The 23,846-nt window shown below is 38.1% G+C and overlaps 2 protein-coding genes and 1 pseudogene across 3 annotated transcripts; 2 read left to right on the top strand and 1 right to left on the bottom strand.

Moving 5' to 3' along the window:
• Positions 1-4,512: 4,512 nt before the first annotated feature.
• Positions 4,513-6,522, top strand: LOC143580285 (fluoride export protein 1-like). The gene is made up of 6 exons (XM_077063363.1): positions 4,513-4,746; positions 4,849-4,923; positions 4,999-5,097; positions 5,181-5,373; positions 5,801-6,201; positions 6,277-6,522. Exons 1-6 carry the CDS (start codon positions 4,513-4,515, stop codon positions 6,520-6,522), a joined length of 1,248 nt encoding a protein of 415 aa, XP_076919478.1.
• A 2,558-nt stretch (positions 6,523-9,080) lies between these two features.
• On the top strand, positions 9,081-10,074 carry LOC143580284 (uncharacterized). Its single transcript, XM_077063362.1, has 5 exons — positions 9,081-9,100; positions 9,217-9,278; positions 9,402-9,448; positions 9,550-9,689; positions 9,774-10,074. The coding sequence occupies exons 1-5, from the start codon at positions 9,081-9,083 to the stop codon at positions 9,982-9,984; spliced, it is 480 nt and encodes a 159-aa protein (XP_076919477.1). The 3' UTR covers positions 9,985-10,074.
• A 2,002-nt stretch (positions 10,075-12,076) lies between these two features.
• LOC143580292 (D-3-phosphoglycerate dehydrogenase 1, chloroplastic-like) lies at positions 12,077-16,236 on the bottom strand (annotated as a pseudogene). The gene is made up of 5 exons (XR_013143616.1): positions 15,713-16,236; positions 14,465-14,841; positions 14,260-14,370; positions 14,097-14,192; positions 12,077-12,889 (listed from the first exon to the last, which is right to left on the bottom strand). The product of XR_013143616.1 is annotated as a D-3-phosphoglycerate dehydrogenase 1, chloroplastic-like (transcript).
• Between the last annotated feature and the right edge of the window lie 7,610 nt (positions 16,237-23,846).

Genomic DNA, 23,846 nt, shown 5'->3' with positions numbered 1-23,846 from the left:
AAAGTGATCAAAACTGGTTGATGCCATCTTACTCAGCGCATCTGCAGATTTGTTTTCACTGCGCGGAATATGAATGATTCTGAAGCTGTCAAATTGCTCAGTGAGCTTTTTCGCCTGCTCTAGATATAGAGGCATGGTGTTCTCCTTGGCATCATAAAGGCCATTGACCTGTGCTGCTACCAAGTACGAATCAACATGGGCCTCTAGCTTCTTAACTCCAAACTTGCGCGCAATGCGCAGACCAGCCAGCAGGGCTTCATATTCAGCCTCATTGTTGGTACTCTTGAAGTCCAACCTAATAGCATAAGTATATTCATGATTATCAGGGTCCACCAGTTTGAGGCCCGCGCCGGATCCTTCGCTGTTGGAGGCTCCATCAGTGAATAGCCTCCAAACATCTTCTTCATCATTTGCTCGCGGAGGATCTACCTCTCGCTGAGCTTCTTCAATCTTTCCCTCTGGGATTTCCGTGATGAAATCCGCCAGAACTTGACCCTTTATTGCTGGACGGGGCTTATAGGTGATCGTGTGTTCACCTAATTCCAGCGCCCACTTTGTCAGCCTTCCGGAGAGCGCGGGGCGTCGCAAGACTTGCTGGATGTTTTAACCAGTCAGAACTTCAATAGGATGACCATTGAAGTATCTATGGAGCTTGCGCGACGCGTGTGTTAGTGACAAAACTAACTTTTCCATGATGGAATAGCGCGTCTCAGGGTCTGTCAGCACCCGACTCACATAGTATATTGGCGTTTGGATCCCCTTGCGATCCACCAATAATACTGCGCCGATGGCGCGGTCTCCAGCTGACAGGTACAATGTAAGGGTTTCGCCAGGAAGTGGAGCTGTTAGCGCTGGCAGCTTTATGAGACATTCTTTTATCTCACTGAAAGCTTGCTCAGCCTCAGGCGTCCGCTTGAATTGGCTCTTCTTCAAGCAGTTCCTCAAAGTGTTAACGAATGGAGTAGATTTGCTGGCGTGGTTCGCTAGGAACCTGTTGATTGACACCAATCTACCATTCAGCTTCTGAACCTCTTTCATGGTGGATGGTGAAGGCATGTCAAGGATGGCTTCCACCTTTTCAGGGTTCACCTCGAAACCATCCTTAGTGACCATTACACCAAGAAATTTCCCCTCTTCCACGCCGAAAGTACATTTGCTCGGGTTGAGCTTCATGTTAACTTCCGTTAGGCGCTGAAGAGTTTCCTCGATGTCTTTGAGCATTTGTCTCTCCTCCCTGCTCTTGATCACCAAATCATCAACGTAGACTTCCAGATTTCTTCCAATTTGTTCATTGAAAACCGAATCCATAAGTCTCTGATAGGTGGCGCCCGCATTCTTTAAACCAAAGGGCATTTTTGTGTAACAGAAAACACCCTTGTCGGTTCTGAAGGCAGTCTTGTCTTCGTCTTGTGGTGCCATTTGAATCTGGTGATAGCCTTTGTAGGCATCCAGGAAACATTTGAGCTTGAATGGCGCCACGGAGTCCACCTTTGCGTCGATGTTTGGGAGGGGGTAACAGTCTTTCGGACATGCTTTGTTGAGGTCCTTGAAGTCAATACACATCCTCCATGATTCTCTTTTTCTGAGCAATTGGCTCCACCGACTTGAACGTGTTAAGAGAATGTTGCGCCAAGTCACGCGGGACCCCAGTCATATCGGAGTGTTGCCACGCGAAGACTGACGTGTATTTTGTGAGCAACTTTTTCATTCTCAATCTCGTTTCGTCTGAAATGGTAGCGCCAATTGTGACCGTTTGCTCTGGGAATTTTGGGTTTAAAATCCACTTCTCTGGCGCATTGTCCGGCATTGGAAGTTTCATTCTCCCTTCCCGCGGCGTACTTGTCACTGCGCACAAGTGATCGCGGTAAACAAATGTTACGCCTGTTGGTGTCGGGAACCCCAATGCGCCGTGCGCTGGCGACGGTACAGCATTAAATTGGGCAATCGTTCCCCTACCCAGGATCATATTGTGGCATGACGTGGTGGGCAAGACCAAGAAGTTGACAACTTCGGCTCGCTTGTGCTCATCATCCCCCATAGTTAGTTCAAACTGAATCTGACCAAGGGGATGGATGATTTCATTTGAAACACCACAGATTGGTGCGTTCACAATTTCGAGCCGCGCTTGGTCTGCCGGGTCTAACTTTCTGAAACACTGCTCATACATAATTGTCAGATTCACTTCCAGTGTCCACCAGGACTTTTGACACTTCGTAATGAGCAATGTGTGTGGTGATGACGAGAGGACTGCTTATTGAAGGGCCTCCCCTGATTCTTGGGAAGATAACTTGCTGCTCGCGCCAATCTCCGTTGATTTGCGCGCTTCTCTTTTTTGACGTCTGCCCTTGTCGTCCCCCCTCAGCCACACAGATTCTTTTGTATTTCTTGCTGGCAGAGGCTCCTTCCGGTTGCTCATCTTCTATTCTTGGGTTTTTCACCAAGTGAGCCAGCCTGCCTGACTTTACATCCTTCTCGATCGCATCCTTTAAATGATGGCATGCGTCGGTGTTGTGGCCCGGGGACTTGTGAAATTCACAATATTTGCCACTATTTTGCGGTCCCTTGTAGTGTAGTTGCTTGGGGGGCTTGAATTGGACATTCTCAGTACTTAACACCTGTGAAGGTGTTTTAGTGAGGGAAGTCCATATTCTTGGCAGAGGTCTGCTAGGATCTCTGCCGCCCTCCCTCTTGTCACCCTCCCCGCGACTACGAACATCTTTTTGGGGCTGGGGTGAGCTTGGTTGCGCTTGCTTTTCTGCGGAAGAAAAACTTGTTGGCTGCAACCTGGACCATACAGAGTTCTGTTTGGCCCTCTTCTCTTTGCTGCGCGGTGATTCAGCCTGATGCGCTCTTTCTCTTGCCCTATCTTGGGCAATCTGTTTTTCATTTCTAGCGAAGACTCGCGATGCTTCCATTAGTTTTGCCCAAGTGGTGGGCATACCATCTTTGCTTACGAGAGCTCGGCGGAGTTGATCACTGCGCGCGCCTTGTATAAAGGCCACGCGCAGGAGCTGCTCAGTTATACCCCCGATTGCCAGGGACTCCTGATTGAAACGAGTGATGTAATCTTCAATCGTTTCATCATTCCTGCGTACGCAGTGCATGATATCATCAGGATCGCGCGTGTGCCTGGGCTGCTGTACGAAGTGGGCTTGGAACTTTTCTAATAGTTCCTCGAACCCATCAATTTGCCCAGTCGGCAAGCTCTCGAACCATACCCGCGCCGCGCCCGTTAGGCAGCGAGCAAACATATGACACCATGTTGGCATCGTCCAGCTCTCTAGGTTTCCCGTGTTGTAAAAACCTTGCAAGAAATCGTCTGGATCTGTCGTGCCGTCATATTTACCCAAACCACTTGGCATCTTGGTCTTGTGTTGGATGGGAGCCTGCGCGATGCGCGCAGTGAACTTTGAGTGTTTCACCAAGATGGCTGGTCTGTAGGGTGTGGTTACGTCCACTTGCCCTCTGACTGGTGGGCTGTACGGCATGTGCAGATCCAGATCGGCTCTGGCTCCAGGCGTCATGTTCACAGGCGCGCGGAGCTGTGAGCCTCCTGCATGAGTATCCCGCGTCTTCCTCATGCTATGCACTTCTTCATCACTGAACTCAGTGTGTGCAGTGTGAACAGAATGTCCTTCCTCCGGCGCGCGCGGCCTTTTTGTAGTCTGCTTATCAAACGCTTGCCTTTGTGTTTGGTCGGCTAGCTTCTTCTGTTTGACCATTTCATTGTACTTTTCCATCAGACGCCGCTGCTCGTTTATGAGCCATTCATTCGGATCATTTGTTTCTTCTTCTGGACCCATTGGTCCTTTCAGTTTCGCGCCGGCCATATTTTGTAACGTGAGATCGTCTGGAGGAGTTTCAGTCTGGCCGTGAGGGGTTGTGACGAAGGGACGGTTGCTGGTGGTACGCGTAGAATCACGCGGAACCCTCAGAACCTGCTGTCCGTCGTTAACACCCTCACGTTCAATATCCTCCAAAGCTTGATCAACGTTACGAACGCCAGAAACCATGGTGATTGATTTTTTATGTAGATCTGATGAGTTGTTGGGCCTGCTGCTGGCCCATAGTCCATAGAAACACTCACAGGTCCATCAGATTTTTTTAGACATGTGGGACCCCTATGAAATTTTGACACCGACTCCTGTATAATTCTAAGTACGACCACATGAAAGTTCGAGACAACCCTAATAAAAATTAAAATGATAAGATTTATAAATATAATTATATAAATAATTATCTAATTAAATTTTAATTTAATACCCAATATCCCAAATCATTAACGTGTTACGGTTTAACAAACATTGTATAACATGTTACGGTTTAACAAACATTTTTATAACTTACGTAAGCGAATGAGAGCCCTATAAATCATATGGCTCCAAAATTTATTAGAAAACACAAATAAAACTCCAGCCATCACAGACAACAGCACCAATAATTGATTTTAATCCATAAATGCAGCATGTGACATAACTAATATCTTGTATAAACTGTGGTTAATTTAAATTAATGTTTGCAATAGGAGAAAGTGGTAAAATGAATGAATCAGAACAAATAATAAGTGGATCTTTCAACCGGTTAGGATCAAGCGCGCATGAAATCGACGACGACAGTGTCTCCGAGGCAGGCGATATTGGAGATAGAGCACTGCATAGTAGAAATGGAACCGAAGAGGATATGGTTTTGCCTATTCTTAAACAGCATTCTTTCAAAGAAACACTACTTGAAAAAGACCATAATGAAGTAGGTTTTAAACTTTTAATGTTTATGTGCTACACAAACTGTTTGTTTTGTTGTACACTTGTACCAACGCTTTGAGGGTAATTTGGTAATTTGTATATGCAGGCACGCGACGAGTTGCCATGGTTCTTGGCATATATATCATCACGTATTCATCTTGCTGTACTTGGCATTCTTGGGGTAAACCACCTTAGTTTTATATGCAGCTCATTCGGTTAATTAAAAGTAATAATATGTGTTTTACATATTATGCAGGTATTAACAAGGTACCTCCCAGAAAAATTATTTGGTCCTCAAGTGGTTGGTGCCACAAGTGATCATAGCTATATGTATATAGATCTTCCTCCCAATATGGTATTGTAATTTTACATTTTAAGTAACTTTTATGTAAAAGTATCATACAATTAGTTACTTTATTCTCAATCATGCTATTTAAGGTTGGTTCATTCTTGATGGGTTGGTTTGGAGTTGTGTTCAAAGGAGATACCTCCAACTTCTCCCCCGAGTTAGCTGTTGGCTTGACAACGGGTTATTTGGGAAGTCTAACCACATTTAGCGGTTGGAATCAAAAGATGCTTGAGCTTAGTGTTGATGGTTATTGGGTTTTCTCTGTTCTTGGGCTTGTACTAGGTATGTCATTTTAACGTATAGATTTGTAAACGAGCTGAAATGTTGAGTAGCTCGCGTTCAGCTCGTCAAAAGCTTGAGCCAGCTCGTGGCTCATCAAATTAACCGGCTTGTTTATTTATTTTTTTTACTTTTTTAAATTATTGTAACTTTTTTGCAATATATGTAAAAAAAATCTTTTTAATGTTAACATAATGCAGAATTTAAATGTATATTAAAATTAAAATTTGGGTTATATTTATATATATTAAAATTTGGACTTCAATTTAAATGAGTTAGCTAACAGCAATTCAGGCAATCAGCTTAACTTGGCTCGGGCTTGGCTCATTTTCAAGCTAGCCGATTTCAAGCAAGCCTCAACCGCGAGCCTTTTTGAACAGTTTACAGATATATAAACATAGCATGATTTCAATGAGGTTTGCTTTTGCAGGCTTGTTTCTTGTTGCCTATTCGTTCATATTCGGGGTGGAGACCGCTAAGGGTCTCAAATGGGCTTTTAACAGAACAAACCTAAGTTCCAAATGTCAAGTAAAATATAGCACCACGAGTCAAACTATATTAATAGTGGTGATGGTAACCATGCTCGGGTGGTTATGGGGTGTGAGTGTGACATTGTTGATGAAGGATTTTAACACTGATAGCAGTACAGCCCACTTATGGCTCGGTTGCATTGTTGGACCACTCGGTGTGTGGATCAGGTTCTATTTAGCGCAACTCAACGGTCAAGGCGTAGGAAGAACACAAATGATGAAGTGGATGCCTTTTGGCACACTGATCGCCAATGTAACTGCCGCATGTATTATGGCAGCATTTGCAACAATGAAGAAATATGTAAATTTTTGTTGCAGCTTTAACATATTATTAATTATTTTCGTGTTGGTTTAATGCATGTTTTGTGGTTTGTAGGTGAAAGATGAACATTTTGATATTGTGGCTACAGGCATACAGTTTGGTTTTTGTGGTTGTTTGAGTACTGTTTCAACTTTTATTTCTGAATTTGAAGCCATGAAAGAGAGCATGCATCCATGGCGAGCATATGTATACACGTTAACAACTATGATTGTCTCGTTTACTTTAGGCACCCTTATTTACTCGGTTCCTGTATGGACCGAAGGCTGGTCATACTTTGGTTTACAGCTGATTTGCCCTTGAGGTTCGAACCGGCCTGAGCCAAGGTAGAACCACAAATGGTAGTTTTTTTTTCCATTGTTCAGTTTGTGTTTCTTTTTTTGCTGCTGTGAGCGCATATGTTGATGTATATATATACTTTGTTTCATTTGAATGTAATTTTTTATTCTGGAGCAATAAATTTATCTCTCTTCTTCATTTCATATTTTCTTTCGTGTTGCAAAATAAAGTTATATCGATGGGAAGGTTCTAAAAGTTATGAATTGTGAAATTAATGGTTTGCTTTTAAATACTTTGGATTACATGAAGGTTATATTGCCAGCACTCAAAACTACCCGCTACACATTTATGATAAGAAAGGAACTTATATTACGGGTTACAACTCAAACAGATAAAATGCATATAACGTGTAGATGTCGAGTAAGTGGCCACGCTTCTCTTAAAACAAATTTTCAAGTATATGTTTTGTGAAGTCGTTTATCTCCCAGGTTGCAATGAGTTGGCCCCCTATCTGAAACTCACTGAAATGTATGTCAAACTCATAGCATGCCAGTCAATATTCAATAATGTATATGGATAAGATCAATGACCCAACACACACAAAAACATGCAGTTTAAAACAAATCAAGGAGGACCCGTCGATTATCTATGAAGGCAATGCAATCGCATTGCTCATATTAGAGAAGGCTAAATTAAGCTAGTAAGACACAACAAAATACATCTTGTCAAATGGACTTAGGTAACGTTTGGTATGTATGAATGACATGCGGAGTGAAAGAGGACATTGTGTGGGAATGAAAAAATAAAAGGTTGGTTAATTTAAAAGAATCACCGATTACACAAGGAATTTCATTCCCTCTAAACACATCAAAACCATTCATCCGCACTCCGTGTATGTTTTTTTCATTACATTCACTCTTTCACCTACTTTGTCGGCACCACCACTTTACCATCACCACCACCGTCGTTGCATCCACCATCTCCATCATCACCGTTGCCGTCGCCGCCACCACCAGCGTCAACCTCGCCGCTACCAATTATATACCTAAGTAACATGATATAATTTTATTTCCTTTTTTTATTATTTATTTCAAATACAGTACCCATTTATCTTTTTTGTAAATCATTAGTCACTTGAGACATTTTCTGGTAATCATTTTTAGTAAGTGATTAATAGTTACCTAATTTAATTGATAAATATTAATAATATAACCCGATGGATATCCGAAGGTTTTTAGTTGTGTATACCCGACGAATATTTTTAATAAACTAATGGATAAATTAACCCGATAGCCAACGGGTTTTGGGTTGGGTTTGGGATAAAGGTTATAATCAGGCATGGAGTTAGAATTACCTAAACTCGTCCCATGGATATCCCTAATTGCTGCCATTGTCACTAGCCATTACCATTTTTTATTTTTGTAAATTTTCTTTATTTTAAAGCCAGAAATCTTTGTTATCTGTATTTTATTCATGCATATCAAGCATGATAAATTAGTAATTGGTTACGGAATGAATATAAGAACTAGGCTTCCTTCGAGCGGCCATCAATTTAAATCCGAGTCAAAACTGGGGATTTATCCTGTCTGCATTACGTCAAAGGGTTTTGACTCTTGTGGCAACGCAACTGGCGTCAAGTGACATCATAGGAGAAGATTCTTCCGAGGACACAGAAAGGACGAAAAACACTCTGTGGGTTGCAAACCAGGCTGACCGACCTACGACCACCAAGCCATTATCAATTTTATATTATTTGATAAGAAAAGTAAAATTAAATATTTATAAAGCCGCAGAAGAATACATCATTACTGACGTTGCTTAAAGTAATCGCAACAAAACCAAACCAAACCAAACCAAACCCAACCCTAGCCACACAGACACAACAGAACAGAACAGAACAGAACAGAACAAAGGCAATCAAAACGCCTGTGTCTCTGTTGCCGTTTACTATCAATCAAACTGGATCTTTGAGGTACAATGTTAAACCCACTTATGAAAATGAGATGTTGAATATATAAAGCTTGTTGCCCGTCTATCTGCCGTTCGTCTGTAATTGTCCCGGTGTAAACATCAATAATATTAATAAAAAACTAATATGAAACCAAAAAAAATATTCGAGATATATGCATCAGCATTAGAACAGAATATGGTTTCAATTCTATCATCGGGATTAATATTTGTTCTAGGTTACTTATCAATTATTAATCATTTAACTTACAATCAATGTCAATATTATATTATTTGGATTTACTCTGGAAAATTAGGGGGTGTTTGGATATGCAATTTGGGAGTGACATAATTGGATGAGAATGTCATTTGAGGTATTTTGAGCCCGATAATGCCGTTAGCTTATCGGGCTCAAATGACTGATCTCAGTTTAACCTGTGACCAAAATAATAATGCATCTTTAGCTTTATATGCTTCTATGTAACTTGAATCTGTTATGTTGCTTACATAGTTTGTTAACGTTCACTAATTTCATAAGTTTGTGTGTGTATTTATCTACTTTTCTCATTTGCTGTCATTTGGATGGTGAAATTTAGGGATTATAGCGTGTGCTTGCGATTTTCGAAAATTTAGCGATGGGGAAGACGAGTTCACGGTTAGTAATTTTGCATCCCACAAGTTCAATCTGTTATTGAATACTTCAATACACTGTAATGTTCTTCTTTCAGTTTGTTTTTATTATATCTTTTTGTATTTTTTCTGTTATTACAGAAAGAAGGATGAAACTAAGCATGCTGATCGGAAATTTGAGAAGAAATTGGAGTTCTATTCAAGTATGTTTTCTCTCTAATTCGTTCTTCAGTTCTTCCAATAAGACATAGTTTTGAATTTTACTTTCATATTTTTTACATATTTAAAATGCGGCATTTATGCGTTTTCGTCAAATATAATGGCAGAGGTTAGAGAAACAGTTGCTTTAGGTGCTCAAAAGGCAATCAAGAAGGTTAGTTAACTTTTTCTTTAATTTACTTGTTTATCTTAAAACTGTAACAATAATTTTTGTTGCTTAATGATTGTTCTTTCTTTATTATTATGTACGGGAAGAAAAAGCTGAGAACCCGACAAAAGAAACTGAAAGCATACAACTTATCTTCATTAGCCGAGTTCTTACCCGACATAGAGTCTTCCAAGAAAGAAACTCCTGCTGACTTCAAAGTCACCACTAAGTCAAAGCAAAAACGTGTGTAAGCGCTTCATTTTGTTTCAAAAGCTTTAATGTTATTTTAAGTTTTATGTGTATTTTCTCTTATATGTTGTAATTTAATTAGGATGAAAGAAACAAACCAGTTGAAAACGGTTCTTAGCAATCCCGCTTTCCAAGCGGATCCATTAGCGGCCTTACACCAACATTTACAAAACACGCAGCCCGTTTCTGATGAAAAACCACCACGGAAGAGTGAAAAAGGAAAGAAAGTGAAGAAGAAGAATAAGAAGAAAGGGTCTAAAGCTGTAACTGGATCTCAATCAATGGAAGAATGATCCATAAAATTGGTGAATTGGTTTCTTATTTTTGTCGGGTTTCTAGTTTCTTTTTGCAGTATATCATCTGTTGCTAAATGTTATGCAAACAGGTATGGGATTATACCGAATTATCTGTTTTAATGTTTAACAAATACTGGGAATATGTGATGTTAAGATGCGAAACACCTGACCGTCGAGATCAAGGTTTTGTGTGTTAGAAAATGGAGTTTACAATCTAGGGATCGGAGCGGATGGGCTTTTTTGGTCTTGTTGGGTCAGTTTTTAACGAGTACAGAGTACTCTAGGCTGAACTGCTAATTACGGTGGATTACAACTGACTTTTTTAATTTTAATGTTTCAAACTTACAAGTTTGTATGTTTTAAAACGACTTAAAGGCATGGTTCACATACTGATAAATACAAAGAAACAATAAAAAGGCTGGTTTGGTTTACACGATTGTTCGATGCTTTTAAACCAACTTGAACTATCAATCACGAAATTTAGATACGTAAAAACTAAAACTGTCAAACCACGAAATTAGATACTTAACCGAAGGATAGGTCGACTGGTTTCAACTAGGCCTGTAAACGAACCAAACGTTTGGTGAACTATTCGTGAACCGTTCGGCGGGAAGTTCATTTATGTTCGTTTATTTAATAAACAGGCGAACATGAACAAAAAATTTGTGTTTGTTTAATTAAACAAACGAATACGAACACATGTTCATTCGCTCATTTATGTTCATGAACGTTCGTTTATTTATGTTCATTTATATTTGTTTATGTATTAATAGAAAATAATTAAATATTATCTGAATAGGTCATCTGCTTAAAGGCTTTATGTTTGTTAATTTGTGTTCATTTAAGTTCGTTTGTGTTTGTTTACATTTGTTCATACATGTTCGTTTATCTTTGTTCAGTAATGCTCGTTTGGATTTAAAAAAACGAACACAAATGTCCATTTTTAAAAACATGAACATAAATATTTGTTCGATTAAGTAGCCGTGCTCTTTTAAAGTTAAATGAACGAACACAAACATACCCTTATTCATGTTCATTCGATTTGTTTACAGCTTTCACTATTCACATTGATGAATACACCGGTTTCAATCTCTAGGCCCTGTCGATTTTATTTGTGTTCGTTAATCGTTGGTGAACACATTAATTTCTTTAATGAACGAACAAGAACATAAAATCTCGTTCGGTAAGTGTTCGTGAACTGTTCGTGATTTTCTTGACGAACGAACATGAATAAGGCCTTGTTCGTGTTTGTTCAGTTCGTTTACAGCCCTAGTTTCAACAGTTTTTGAACCTCGTCATCTTCGAAATACTCCAAACAAAATAGCTAGTATATAAACAGACTCAATTTTATTATGGCTTTGGATTTTTAGATAGTTGGGATCAAATAACTGTTAGTTTTTAAAATGCTTAAAAATATTGCTAGGCTTTGGTGCTGTTTGTTTTTTAGAGGTAAAATGTATGCTGTTTACGAACCACATCAATTAAACTATCTTCACATTAGTATCTGTTGAAAGCCTTTGGGAGATTCAAAGTGGTGTATATCATTTCTTTTTGTTAAGAAAACGGAACTAAACATCATTGTAAGAAAAGATAAACGGGTTGATGCTTGTATTTGGGCTGTAGTTAATAAGTTTAAATAGGAAATGAACATCAGAGTTGAGCATTCCGAGCCTCCATCTCTAAATTTTAAATATTTTTTAGAAATTAGAGATTTATAAATAGTGATTCTCTAGGATATCCACTATTCAACATCTCTATAATTACCGCAAGTATATAAGAAGAAAAAGAAAAATGAGAAAATAGGTGTTGGAGAGAGATGGAGACGAAGAATGAGATGTGATAGTGTTGACTTGTAACACTTGCTTATCAGATATTTTACAAAAGCTACTTTTTAGTCTAACATGTAAAAAATTAAAACTACTTCTTCATTTCTATGTCAAGTGTGACAATTTTTTAGTTCCCTATCAAAAAAATAAGCATGACCATATATAACACTCTCAGATCATTACTATCTAAACAATCACTATCAACTAAAACACCAACTTAATGAAGCAGTAAGAAAAGAAAGAAACACCAATGTGTTCCAAGAACTCTTTCAATACCAATACCCCTTATAAATTAAAACCAATCCCATGTTGCCAAAACACAAACCAGACACAACAAAATAACAAATTCCCAATTATTCCCTCACCAAAACCAACTCCAAACCAATCCAATCCATTCACCAAACCTACAAATCTAGAAAAACAAACTCCTCGATCGCCGGTATCTCCCCGATTCGTTTCAAAACTGACTTACTCGGCTTCTCATCCACACCAATCGCCATAATCGCTTGCTTCCGTGGTGCAGTCCTTCCAACACTCATAAAACTCACATTCACATTCTCTTCGCCAAGTATGCTTCCAACGGTCCCAATCATACCCGGTTGGTCAACCTGCCTGCACAAAATAATATTCCCTTCTAAACTCACATCCACTTCAAAAGCTCCAACTTTGGTCAAATGTGGGACCCCATCTTTCACCTTGCCTTCCACTGTCACCTCACCAGACTCAGAAATAGCGCTCGCGAACCTTGACTCGACGTCGGCTATCTTGACTTGGATTGACTCGAGTGGGCTCTCGGGTGATCCGTCTAAGATCACTCGTTCTTCACTTATGCGGACCCCTCCTTGTTTGGCAGTGAAATCTGCATTGACCAAGTTGACAAAAACGCTTGAAATCGGCTCGATTAGACCTTTGGTGACCATGGCTCGGAGGAGTCTTGTGTCTAGATCATCAGGTGCTCGGGCGGACTTGTATGTGACTTTTACAGATTTCACTCCGCTTCAACCCGCTACTAGTTGCACCGCTAACCTTCCAAGTTTTTCAGCTAGTGTGACATAAGGTTTCAGCTCTGTTAGAACCTGCAAGTAATATATTTTTTAGAAAACACTAAACCAGTATGCATGGTGTTCGGAAATGTGTGTAGTCAATCGTGTCGGGTTGAAATGTTACAACTTGAACACAGCCCATATTTTTATTCATGTAAAAAGCATCAACCCTAACCTACACACTTAAAATCATGTAACTCAAACACGACTCGCTTAACCCACTTATCTAAACGTGCCAAACGGGTAACTAGGGTTAAGCCTAGTAGGGTTAAACTCATTAAGGTTATATGATATGATGCTGTCTCATTCTATGTAAAACAATGTACATCGGTTTATACAAATTGAGACTGCATGCTATCGTATAACCTAACCCTAATGAACATAAGTCTGACAGGCTTAACCATAATTTCAATATTTATTAATAAATGTGTTAATCAGGTAGGTGGGTTGTAAAAAGTGGCTTAAATGGGTTAGTGAGTCAACCTGTTTAGGTAAAAGGCCAACCCGAACGCGACTCATTGTACCTATTTATCTAAACATGCCAAATAGGTTGGTGGGTGATAATCAAGTTGTAAACGTGTTGATCGGGTTGGTGGGTTGTAAAAATATGTGTTAAACAGGTTATAAACCGGTTAGCCGGTCAACCTGTTTAACCAAACAAGTCAACCGAACACGGCCCGTTTTTAAACGAGTTAGATATGCAACCCAAAACCTGATTATTTTCGTTTAGGTCATGTTCGTTTCAAGGATTTGGAAGGAATTCTAAGAAATGGGATTTTAAATCCCATGAATTGATATGTTCGTTTCATTAAATGAAAGAATGGGAATGGAAACTAAATCCCATCAAATCCCACATTTCATGGGATTTCAAAATCCCACCTATTTGAAAGGATTATTATGGAAAATAAAAACCACTCCAAAAAAAATTCAAAAAAATTAATAAAAAAATCATAACTCAAAACATAATTCAAAAACGAAAAATGTAAAAAAACTAAAACGTTTCCTTCGTTGTCCTCGTTCTTCAAAAAAAAAAAAAAAAAAAAAACCCCGAGAATGAAGAAGATTCCAATTCCAATACATATTAACCAACCAAACACATGAAAGGGATTCTCAAACATTCCATTCCAATTCCAATTCCAAACCCTTTAGAAAAAGTCCGTGAAACGAACGGGCCCTTAGTGTACAGGTCGTGTCAGGCACCCCTAGTTGTACTTTCAGATGGTATTTGAGCATGTGTTACCTCAGCAGGAACCATGGGAGCATTGACTGCAGTGGCAGCAAGCTCGCCTTGTAGGACTCCAACAACAGCTTCAGCAATTTCAATAGCAACTCCTTCCTGCATAAAGTTTGAATATTACGCGCCGATAATACATAATCATTAAAATCCAAAAGACTTTACTTACTTGTGCTTCCATTGTACTAGCACCAAGATGAGGAGTAACAGTCACATTCTCATGCTGCACCAACTTACTATCCTTTGGTGGCGGCTCCACAGCGAAAACATCAAGTGCCGCCTGAAATTGCAATATAATACAAATGACTGAATAAAACTTTGAAATGAAAATAATCAATTATTGAATATAAGTTAGATAGCTAATATCTAACTACCTGTGCTACAATGCCTGCATCAAGTGCTCTGACTAATGCATCTTCATCGATCACTCCTCCACGGGCAACGTTAACTATTCTGACTCCTTTTTTCATTTTTGCAAAGTTTTCATCATTCAAGATTTTCAATGTGGCGGGAGTGAGGGGCATGTGGAGTGACAAAAAGTCTGCTTTTGCAAGGGCTTCGTCAAAACTGACCAAATCGACTCCTATAGCATGGGCCCGGTCAGCTGGTGCATAAGGGTCGTGTGCAATGACATGCATACCGAGCCCCTTGGCTCGCCTCGCAACTTCTGTTCCAACTTTTCCAAATCCCATTACTGCTAGAGTTTTGCCAACAAGTGACACGCCAACATATTTGTTCCTCTGCCATTTCCCTAATTGAAAAGAAATGACAAACACAATTTTTAATTATCATGAAGAAACTAAAATATGCACTGTGGAAATTAAATTAAGCTACCAAAAAACATAATGATTAAGACATTATGCATTAATAATTAAAAAAAAACACTTGACATATTATTCAAAAACAAAAATTAAAAGCTTGAAAGCTAGATCCAAATGAAAAGTATCAAGACGGCATGCAAAGTGTTCGGCCAAATGCCAGATAGAACAGTTTTATCACCTGATTAATCAATGAGCAAGCATTTCACATATTATTGAAAAATCAGAAGTTAAAAGCTTAAAAGCAAGATCAAAATGAAAAGTATCAATAACACGTGCAACTTCTTTGACAAAATGCCACAAAGAGCTATAAAAGACATGATTTTTAGGATTTTATGCATTAACAGTTTAAAAAAATCAAACTTTCACATGCTTTCTAAATCCAAAAGTTAAAATACTTTTTGCTAGAACCAAATGAAAATCAGCAAGAATGCATGCAAGGTGTTCGACAAAATGCCACAAACAAATTATCACCTAATCAACCAATAACCAACCATTTTACATAACATTAAAGAAACTACAATATGCATTGATAAAATGAATTAAACTATCAAATCCAAAAGTTAAAAACTTAAAAAGTAGTTCCATATAAAAGGCAGCCGAACAATAGGCCGAGACCCGCAATTTTAGTTACTCATTAGGGCATAGGTCTTTTTATTTCGAATTGGCCTATATATTTAAATCAACAAAAAAAAAAAAAAAAAAAAAAACAAGAAGACCGCATGCAACATGTTCGACGAAATGCCACAAAGAACAGTTTAATGTTTATCACAGAATCAATCAATAAACGAAATAAAGACATACCAGCTTTAATGGAGGCATCAGCCTGAGCCACATTCCTAGCCATAGCCGTAAGCAACGCAATCCCATGCTCGGCCGCAGCCACCGTATTAGCCGTGGGCGCATTACCCATACTCCGTAGCCGCACCCAGATCCACATTATCAATACCCACACCCGCACGTCCAACCACCTTCAACCTCCCACCCGAACTCTCAAACACCTCTCGGCTGACTTTCGTCCCACTCCGTACGATCAACGCGTCACATAGCGAGATCTTCGTACGCAGCTCTTCGGGACTTAAATTATACGAACAGTCAACGGTGGCATATTCTTTCAGTAAGTCGAGTCCGGCTTGACCGAGCTTCTCGGCTATGAGGACTGTGGGCTTTGCGTCTAGTGACGCGGCCACAACGAATAATGGTGACGTACGGTGGTGGTGACGTGGCAGGGAGATGGAGATTGGGAGTTTGTAACGTGATGAGGACAATGAGGTTATTTTTATTGGGGATTTAAGTGAAAGGAGGCTTGATGAAGATGAAACCGCCATTGTTGTTATGTTGTGTTGTGTTGTGTGTGTGTGTTTTTTTGTTTCTAATGTGACCTATTTTTTGTGTGCTGTTTATAAACTAGCGAAAGTGTTGTGTTTGTGTATGTGGAGTGTGGGTTTAGGTACGTGCCAGCGCGTGGGGAAACGGGGTTTACTGAAGATTTAATGCCAAAGATATTTGTTGACTGGTGGTGGTATTATAATTTATAAAAGGAATTAGAGTGATTTGATACGGCTGTGCATATTAAATATTTGTTGTTAATTTTTTTCTCTGTTTAAAATAGTGTTAAGATAACTTTGGGTGGGAGGGTTTTTTTCGAAATGAGAGATAATTGTTTAAGGACTTCTTACGGATGATTGGACCAGCTGACGGTGGGCTTTTACTACTAGGTTCTTGTACGGACTGCCACAAAGTATCTAGACATGGGTTTAGAATGGAGAAATCCTGAGTTTAAGAGTAAAAAAAACTGAATGGGATAAAGTAACTCGAGTAAAGAAAATTTGCATTTGCATTTGCGTTATAAGAATTTCTATTGATAGGTTGAATAATAACAATTCAAGCTTTTAATTTTGTTGTAATTTTTAATCGCACTCTATTAAAAAACTGACTATGTAAGTCTGTAGTAAACAAGTGATTGATATATACATATTTTTATGATAGTTTTAGTGAGAATTTATTATTTTTTTAAACAACATCAATGAAGCTAATTCTCTGTTAAAGTGAGGTCGCCTTTAACATCAAAAGTGAAACTTATGAATAATATATTTGTTAAATTGAAAATCTAAATTAATATAAGCCAGCCAATTGAAGCTGAGATTATTAAAGTTTAATATGTTGTTAGAAAAAATAATCATATTTTTTTGTTATGCTCCAGCCTCCAGTTATGTAAGTTTTATTACAGTAAAGTAATAAGGTTTTTTTTTTATTTGTTTGTAACTTCATATTTTTAATACATGTTAAGTGTGAGGTAGTATATCTAATTTCATGTATTTCTTCTACTAAAAGTAAGTGTTGTTTAAATATTTTATCTAAGGATATTTATATTTTTTCATTTTGAAATCACTACAAGAAAATGAACCTAACGCAACCCCGGTAAAATGTTGCATTAGGCCTTAAAAATGTTGCATTAGGCCGTTGCATTAGGCCATTAGGCCTAATGCAACATTTTTAAGGCCTAATGCAACCTTTTTTGAAAGTGTTACATTTAACCTTAAAATGCAATTTTTTTAATATGCAACTTTTTTTTTACCATAAAATGCAACTTTTTTAGAAGTCAAATGCAATATTTACTATATTTTAGTTGTAAAAATGCAACGGTTTCAATACTCAAATGCAACCTTTCTATACTTAAATGCAACCTTTATTATAATTTAGTTACAAAATTGCAACTTTGTTTAAGACATAATGCAACCATTGTTAAATTTTAATAGAAAAAAATGCAACCTTTTTTCCATTCAAATGCAACTTTGTAATATAAATGTAATTGCTATTATTTAATATATGCATTCATTCACACGACCAAGAGATGTAACATCCCGAAATTTCTAAAGTAATATTTATTATATTATTTTGTCGGGTGAAATAAACGAGTTAGTGGAACGATAATAATAATAGCAAAATATGAAGACTTAGTAGGATAATTATATGGGATTAGATATGAACCAAAAGGAAATATGGGCCTTCGGTCCATGGGCTTAAGGAAGTATAAATACCCCCTTAAACCCCAATCCTTTCCATTCCATCCATTTATCCATCCTAATCTCTACACACCCCAAAACACACAACCCGAACCAAGATCCAAAGGCGAGGACCCGAGCTCGTTGGTGCTAGATCGTCGTGACGAACCAAAGCAACAAGACCAGCTCGTGTTCGTAGTTCGACTCATTTACGGTACGTTTATATCGAGAACTTGTTCGTTTAGGTTTGGATTAGTATAGAAATGATAGATCTGTGTTTGTATGGTAAAAACGAATCCAACAAAGCTAAACTTACTGAAAATGGTTACGATTTGATGGGTTAATCGATTGATAAAAGAACCCGTAACCTATATGCCTAAATCGCACCCTTTAAACATCGATGTTAGGTCGATTTGATGGTTGGGGTTTGTAGGCGCTGGTCAGACGATTCCGTGGATACCTAAATCGAGTTATTTGGTTAAGAAACGAAGACGATTAAGGACGAACAGTAGCTGCAGCCGACAACTTCGCCTGCAAGCTAAGTTCGCCTGATGAACTTCGCCTGCAAAGCTAAGTTCGCCTGATGACAACTTCGCCTAAAGCTAAGTTCGCCTAAAGCTAAGTTCGCCTAAGGTTTAACTTCGCCTAAAGCTAAGTTCGCCTAAGGTTTAACTTCGCCTAAAGCTAAGTTCGCTTAAGATTTAACTTCGCCTAAAGTTAAGTTCGCTTAGAAAATAAATTAAAAACCTAATGAAAAATGTGTTAAGACAGTTAATGGAAATAAAATTTTTCCAAGCTGACCTGGCAGCTCGACCCCAGCCAGGGGCTCTGCCCCTTGGACCCTGCTAGGGGCTGCCGCCCCTAGACCCCGCTGCCAGGGGCGCTGCCCCCGGACCCCCGTTCGTTGTGGGTTGTATAAAGATAGAAATACAACATGAGTAGTAGTAGTTAATTGATACATGTAAATATTATACAGTTAGCCGTGCACAGCTCAAGAAGGGAATAACGATTAACGGAGAGCGTAACAGGATTCAGGTGAGTTTCTAGCCCCATTTATGTGTTATGTTTTCGGGGCTGTGTGCATACTCGATGTGTTGTTAATACATTTATCCTAAGTGATAAGTGTATGCCATATGGGATATATGTGACGGATATGAATGATTGTTTGTCGGTACGCGAACGATCTTCGGATATTGCGCGTACTGTCAGGTCAAAAATAAAGGTACGAATATTATATATCGAAGATGTATGAACATTACAAATGAATACTTGTCGGGGCGTGAACGATCTTCGGATATTGCACGTATCGACAAGAGGTATGGTTGTTAAATGAATGATGTAAAGAACGCCTAGAGTGCTCTTATGCTACAATGTAATTATTGTATGTGTGAAGTATGTGTATACAGGTACACGAATGGTATGTGAGTTCTACGTTCGACATAGTAAGTTAGGATGGCAAATCCCTCTAGCTTTTGTCGGACATAGACTCGGCTGGTGATGGCGCAGTTAAGGACTGCGGGCCTTATACGTAAAGTAGATGATAGATGTAAACGTAGATAGGGACGGTGGGCCTTATACGTGTTACAGATAATAGACGACAACGTAGTTAAGGACTGCGGACCTTATACGTATTATAGATAGGCATCAGCATAGGAAAGGACTGTGGACCTTATACGTGCTGTATTTGTATTGTGGTAGCATAGGGGAGGACTGCGGACCTCGTACGTGCAATGGTTTAGGTTGTAATATAGGGAAGGACTGTGGACCTTGTACGTGTTGTGGATGTAGGATGGTAGAGGGAAGGACTGCGGACCTTGCACGTACCATAAATGGTGAACATAGGTAAGGACTGCGGACCTTTTACGTGTTCACGACCTTGAGTACAGGTATAGACGGCGGACTATGAACGTACTCTCGGTAGACTGAGGTTAGTGATTGTAGATATGTATGTATGTATGGTAGTAAGTATGTGTGTAGAACAGAAGGGTAACTAGTTAGGTATGGATATGTATCTTCGGATATGTATGTATGTGTATGTATTGTATGGCGTCCGATTAACTAGAACTCATTCAGCGTAGCTGACTTTTAGTATGCACGCAGGTGAGTAGAATGAGACAACTAGCTTGAGCGGGCACATGGTGGGCGAATAGGAGACTGGCATTTGAAGACTCAAGATGTTTTAATGTAATTGACGTTTATTTTGAAAGACAAGAATGTTTAATTAAGGCAAGTTTTGGATTGTTGTAACGTTTCATGAAAGTTTTTATATTCCGCGAAAGTTTTAATGAACTCTGATATGTAAGAACTGTGTTTATGAGTAAATCCGACGCTAAAGTAAGGCTACCGGGTTAGGGGCCTTACAAGAGAGTAATAAAAAACACAAATTTCATTGATATTCAAATAATGTACTTTAATATGCATCTCCAAACTCAAATTATAACATAGTCAATACAAAGTGTCAATTACAATAATAAAGAGAATTTAAAATGGTCTACTCATCTTGATCTCCATGTGTTAGTTGTTTCATCATCTTCTGCATCATAGCTTCCAAGTTTTTTCGTTGGATGTCAATATCTTTACGCATAGCTTCGAGCTCGGATTTTTTTCTTTCATGATCAATCTCATTGCGCATTTCCAACAACTTGTGGCTTTCAACTTCAACGTTTTCTTTGAATGATTCCATTAGCCCCTCTGGAAGTAGGTATGACATGCAAGCACCATTGAACTTTTTAAGTAATGTATTTGTAACGCCTCTACCATAAAGTCGGCGATATCCATGGTTCTCCTTGTTCATTACAGCCAAAAAAGGATCTACTGCACAGCTTCCATCATTTGTAGGCTTGTATTTCTTCATTTGTTCCTACAATTTTTTCCAAAAAAAAAAAAAATTGTCAAAACAGTTTTTGAATTACCAAATTCATATTTCCTGTTAAACATTATAGAATAACAAACTGCAAACATATTCACAAAAAGAAATCTAATCGTAGTATCAAATGTCTAGGAATCACAAATCTAAAAAGTCTTAAATATCACAAATTACAGACAAAATTCACAAAAAAAGAATCGTCGGCTAAAATTGAAATTATACAAGAAGTAGATTTCAAAACTAGGAATCTAATCAAGAATCCAAGCATGTGAATTATCAACATATATAAAGATAGATTCTACAATAATCTATGTATCAATGTCAACATATTTCTAATCAAAGAATTCAGATTAAGGTGTAGTTGTGTACATTCAAGTTTCAAATAGCAAAACGGGTCGTATTAAAAGGGGTTATACGAAAATTTGATTTAAAACGGGTTAGAACTTATCACTACAAAGTTCACTACTAGGTAATTCAGTTCAAATTTAAGGATATAGATAACTTTTTGTTGTGAAAGTTAAAGTGTGCATCAGCCAACTTAAATACAGTTCAGTTTTGGAAATTGAGGTTACATGTTGTGTTACGGGTGAAAGTGTTTCATGAGATTCAAAGATTTGCCAAAGCGGCGATTTAGGATACTAAAGGATTTTTTTTCTCTCACTTTGATTCGTTATCGGGTAAAAGTGAATTGGTGCAGATTTGGTATAATATACTTTTGTACTAATATTTTGCTATTATTTAGTTAATGGTTTAAGAACTAGACTGTATGTTTTCAACTAGTTACGGGTCAAGGTCATTTTAGGAACTAGGGAAGTTTTGATTACATTTGTGTGATGAGTTGACTTCTAATAGTCAAACCGCATATTTCTTATTAGATGAGCTGATGCAAAAATTGATTGGAGTCAAATTAACATATCTGGGGTGCAGGGGGTTAACACTTGAAACGGGTCACAGTATCAACAATTAGTTTCGAGACATTACATGAAAATCGTCAAGGGTATTTTGGCCACATCATTAGATAACTACACAGTTTTGAAAGTTGCTAAAGTTTCCAAAAAAAATCTGAAATACACAAACTAAACTGAAGATATCACAAATTTCAGTTTGTTTGCTGTTACCGGTCAGTTTACGGGTCAAAAGGGCTGCGTTTTTATTTTGGGTAAATTTTGCTACAGATTCAGATCAAATTTCTGATAACAGGTCCTTTCGGGTCAGGTTTGTTAAACTCAACGAGAGACTTAAGTTGTGAACGGGTCAGGTTTGTATTTAGAGGTAGTTTAGGAATCAAGTAAGTTTTGGTTCAAGTTTGCAAATTGGTTAACATCGTTGTTACCGGTCAAAAGTGTGCATAGTTTATTACGGGTTTCAAGTTCAAAATCTTGGTTCCTGTTACATGTGAGCATTGGATCAAAAGTGATCGTTTTGGCTTCCAAGGGCAATTTTGGTATTTTAAAAAATATGAGAAAGCAGATTGATTTTAAATAACAAAAATAACATCAACTCAAAATGGGTCAAAGGCATTTTGACTTGTTTTGAATCGGTATTAAAATTTGACTTTGAATCAAACAAGAATTTCTGAAACTTTTGAAAATACCGAAACCGCCCTTTGAAGCCATAACGATTACTTTGTTATGATAGTCTCTCCTGTAGCCGAAACCAAGAATTTGAACTTGAAATCAGTAGCAAACTATGCACCCTTTTTCCAGTAAATATGTATATAACATAGTGATTAAAAAGTTAATACTTTATGACTAAAATTTTTTTTATAGGTTAGTGCATGCATATGCAATCAGGTATTATGTAAATTACTAAAACAACGGTCAAAGTTTCAACTAAAATTCAGAATTTTAACCTGATAACTAAACCGATGGTTTTGACCCATTTGCCAAAATGACAGTTTTGTCAAAAACTGTCAAAATGGTGGTCAAAGACTTGACCATTACTAAAATCGGAATTTTTGGCCCGTTAAGTAAAACCGATTAGAACTCTTATTGTTGCTATTATTTAGTTAACGTTTTATGAATTGGATCATATGTTTTCAATTAGCTACGAATCAAGGTATTTTAGAAACTAGGTAAGTTTTGATTACATTGTGCAGTGTTACAATTTTCATTTTTTATCATAACATTTGGTTGGAAAATTTTAAGCTTCTGTTAACTTTTATGTAAATTTATAATATATTTTGTAATAGGGTCGACGAAGAACCAGTTGACCATTGATCAGAAGAAGTACTTTGAAGATTCTTGCAAGCCCAAGTGTATTAGAGCTTGGCTCGAGTATTAGGTTAACCGTTGAGTCATAAGTTTAATGTTTTAATATGCTAGTTGTGTTTCTTTTATATTTCAAGTTAGGCATTGAGGCTTTATTTATATAATTTATTGACAATGTTATTAACGGTGACATAAAGGTTAATGCAACTCGTATTAGCACTAGTTAACACTTGTAGTTACTATAGCTCGTTCGGTTCCCAGGGCCGGTTTGAATCGGTTCGCTGGTCCGACTGGGGAGCCGGACTGGTTGAACCGGTTTACTATGAAAACATTTTTTTTGGAAATTCTTTTTTCAGACTTATTGTCATTTTTGGAGCAAAAGTTGTACGGCCGGTCCAACCGGTTCGACCAGTTGAACCGGTAAACCAGTTACCTGTCTGATTCGTTGTCCGATCCGGTTATGAAAAATTGCATTTGTGTGAAGAGTTGGCTTTTAATAGTCAAACTGCCTGTTTAAAGTCAAATTAGAATATTTGGTGCAGCAGGTTAAGACTAGAAGGGTCACGGTATTAACAATTTGTTTCGAGACATTACAAGCAAATACATATTGTCAAGGGTATTTTGGTCAAAACATTAGATCGTTACACAGATGTGAACGTTGCTAAAGTTCCCAAGAGTATTCTGAAATGCACAAACCAAACATGCCACAAATTTTAGTTTGTTTGCTGTTAAATGCCAGTTTACAAGTCATAGTACGGGTCAAAAACAGGTTAAAAGGGCTGGGTGTTTTTTTTTTCGGCCAACTTTATTACTGTTCGAATTAAATTTCTGTTAATTGGTCTTTTCGGGTCAGATTT

Source organism: Bidens hawaiensis, unplaced genomic scaffold (assembly GCF_021521415.1).
Source record: "Bidens hawaiensis isolate Kalapana, Puna unplaced genomic scaffold, B.hawaiensis_p1.1 tig00030301_1, whole genome shotgun sequence".
NCBI lineage: Eukaryota > Viridiplantae > Streptophyta > Magnoliopsida > Asterales > Asteraceae > Bidens > Bidens hawaiensis.
The sequence above is the reverse complement of the archived record's forward strand: the minus strand, read 5'-3'. Positions and strand labels throughout refer to the sequence as shown.

Bases quoted from the DNA above. Each gene is read 5' to 3' on its own strand.
- LOC143580285 (XM_077063363.1), top strand. From the start codon at position 4,513: ATGTTTGCAATAGGAGAAAGTGGTAAAATGAATGAATCAGAACAAATA. The intron at 4,747-4,848 runs GTAGGTTTTAAA...TTGTATATGCAG, and splicing joins TTGAAAAAGACCATAATGAA to GCACGCGACGAGTTGCCATG. The intron at 5,098-5,180 runs GTATTGTAATTT...ATGCTATTTAAG, and splicing joins TAGATCTTCCTCCCAATATG to GTTGGTTCATTCTTGATGGG.
- LOC143580284 (XM_077063362.1), top strand. From the start codon at position 9,081: ATGGGGAAGACGAGTTCACG. The intron at 9,101-9,216 runs GTTAGTAATTTT...CTGTTATTACAG, and splicing joins ATGGGGAAGACGAGTTCACG to AAAGAAGGATGAAACTAAGC. The intron at 9,279-9,401 runs GTATGTTTTCTC...ATATAATGGCAG, and splicing joins GAAATTGGAGTTCTATTCAA to AGGTTAGAGAAACAGTTGCT.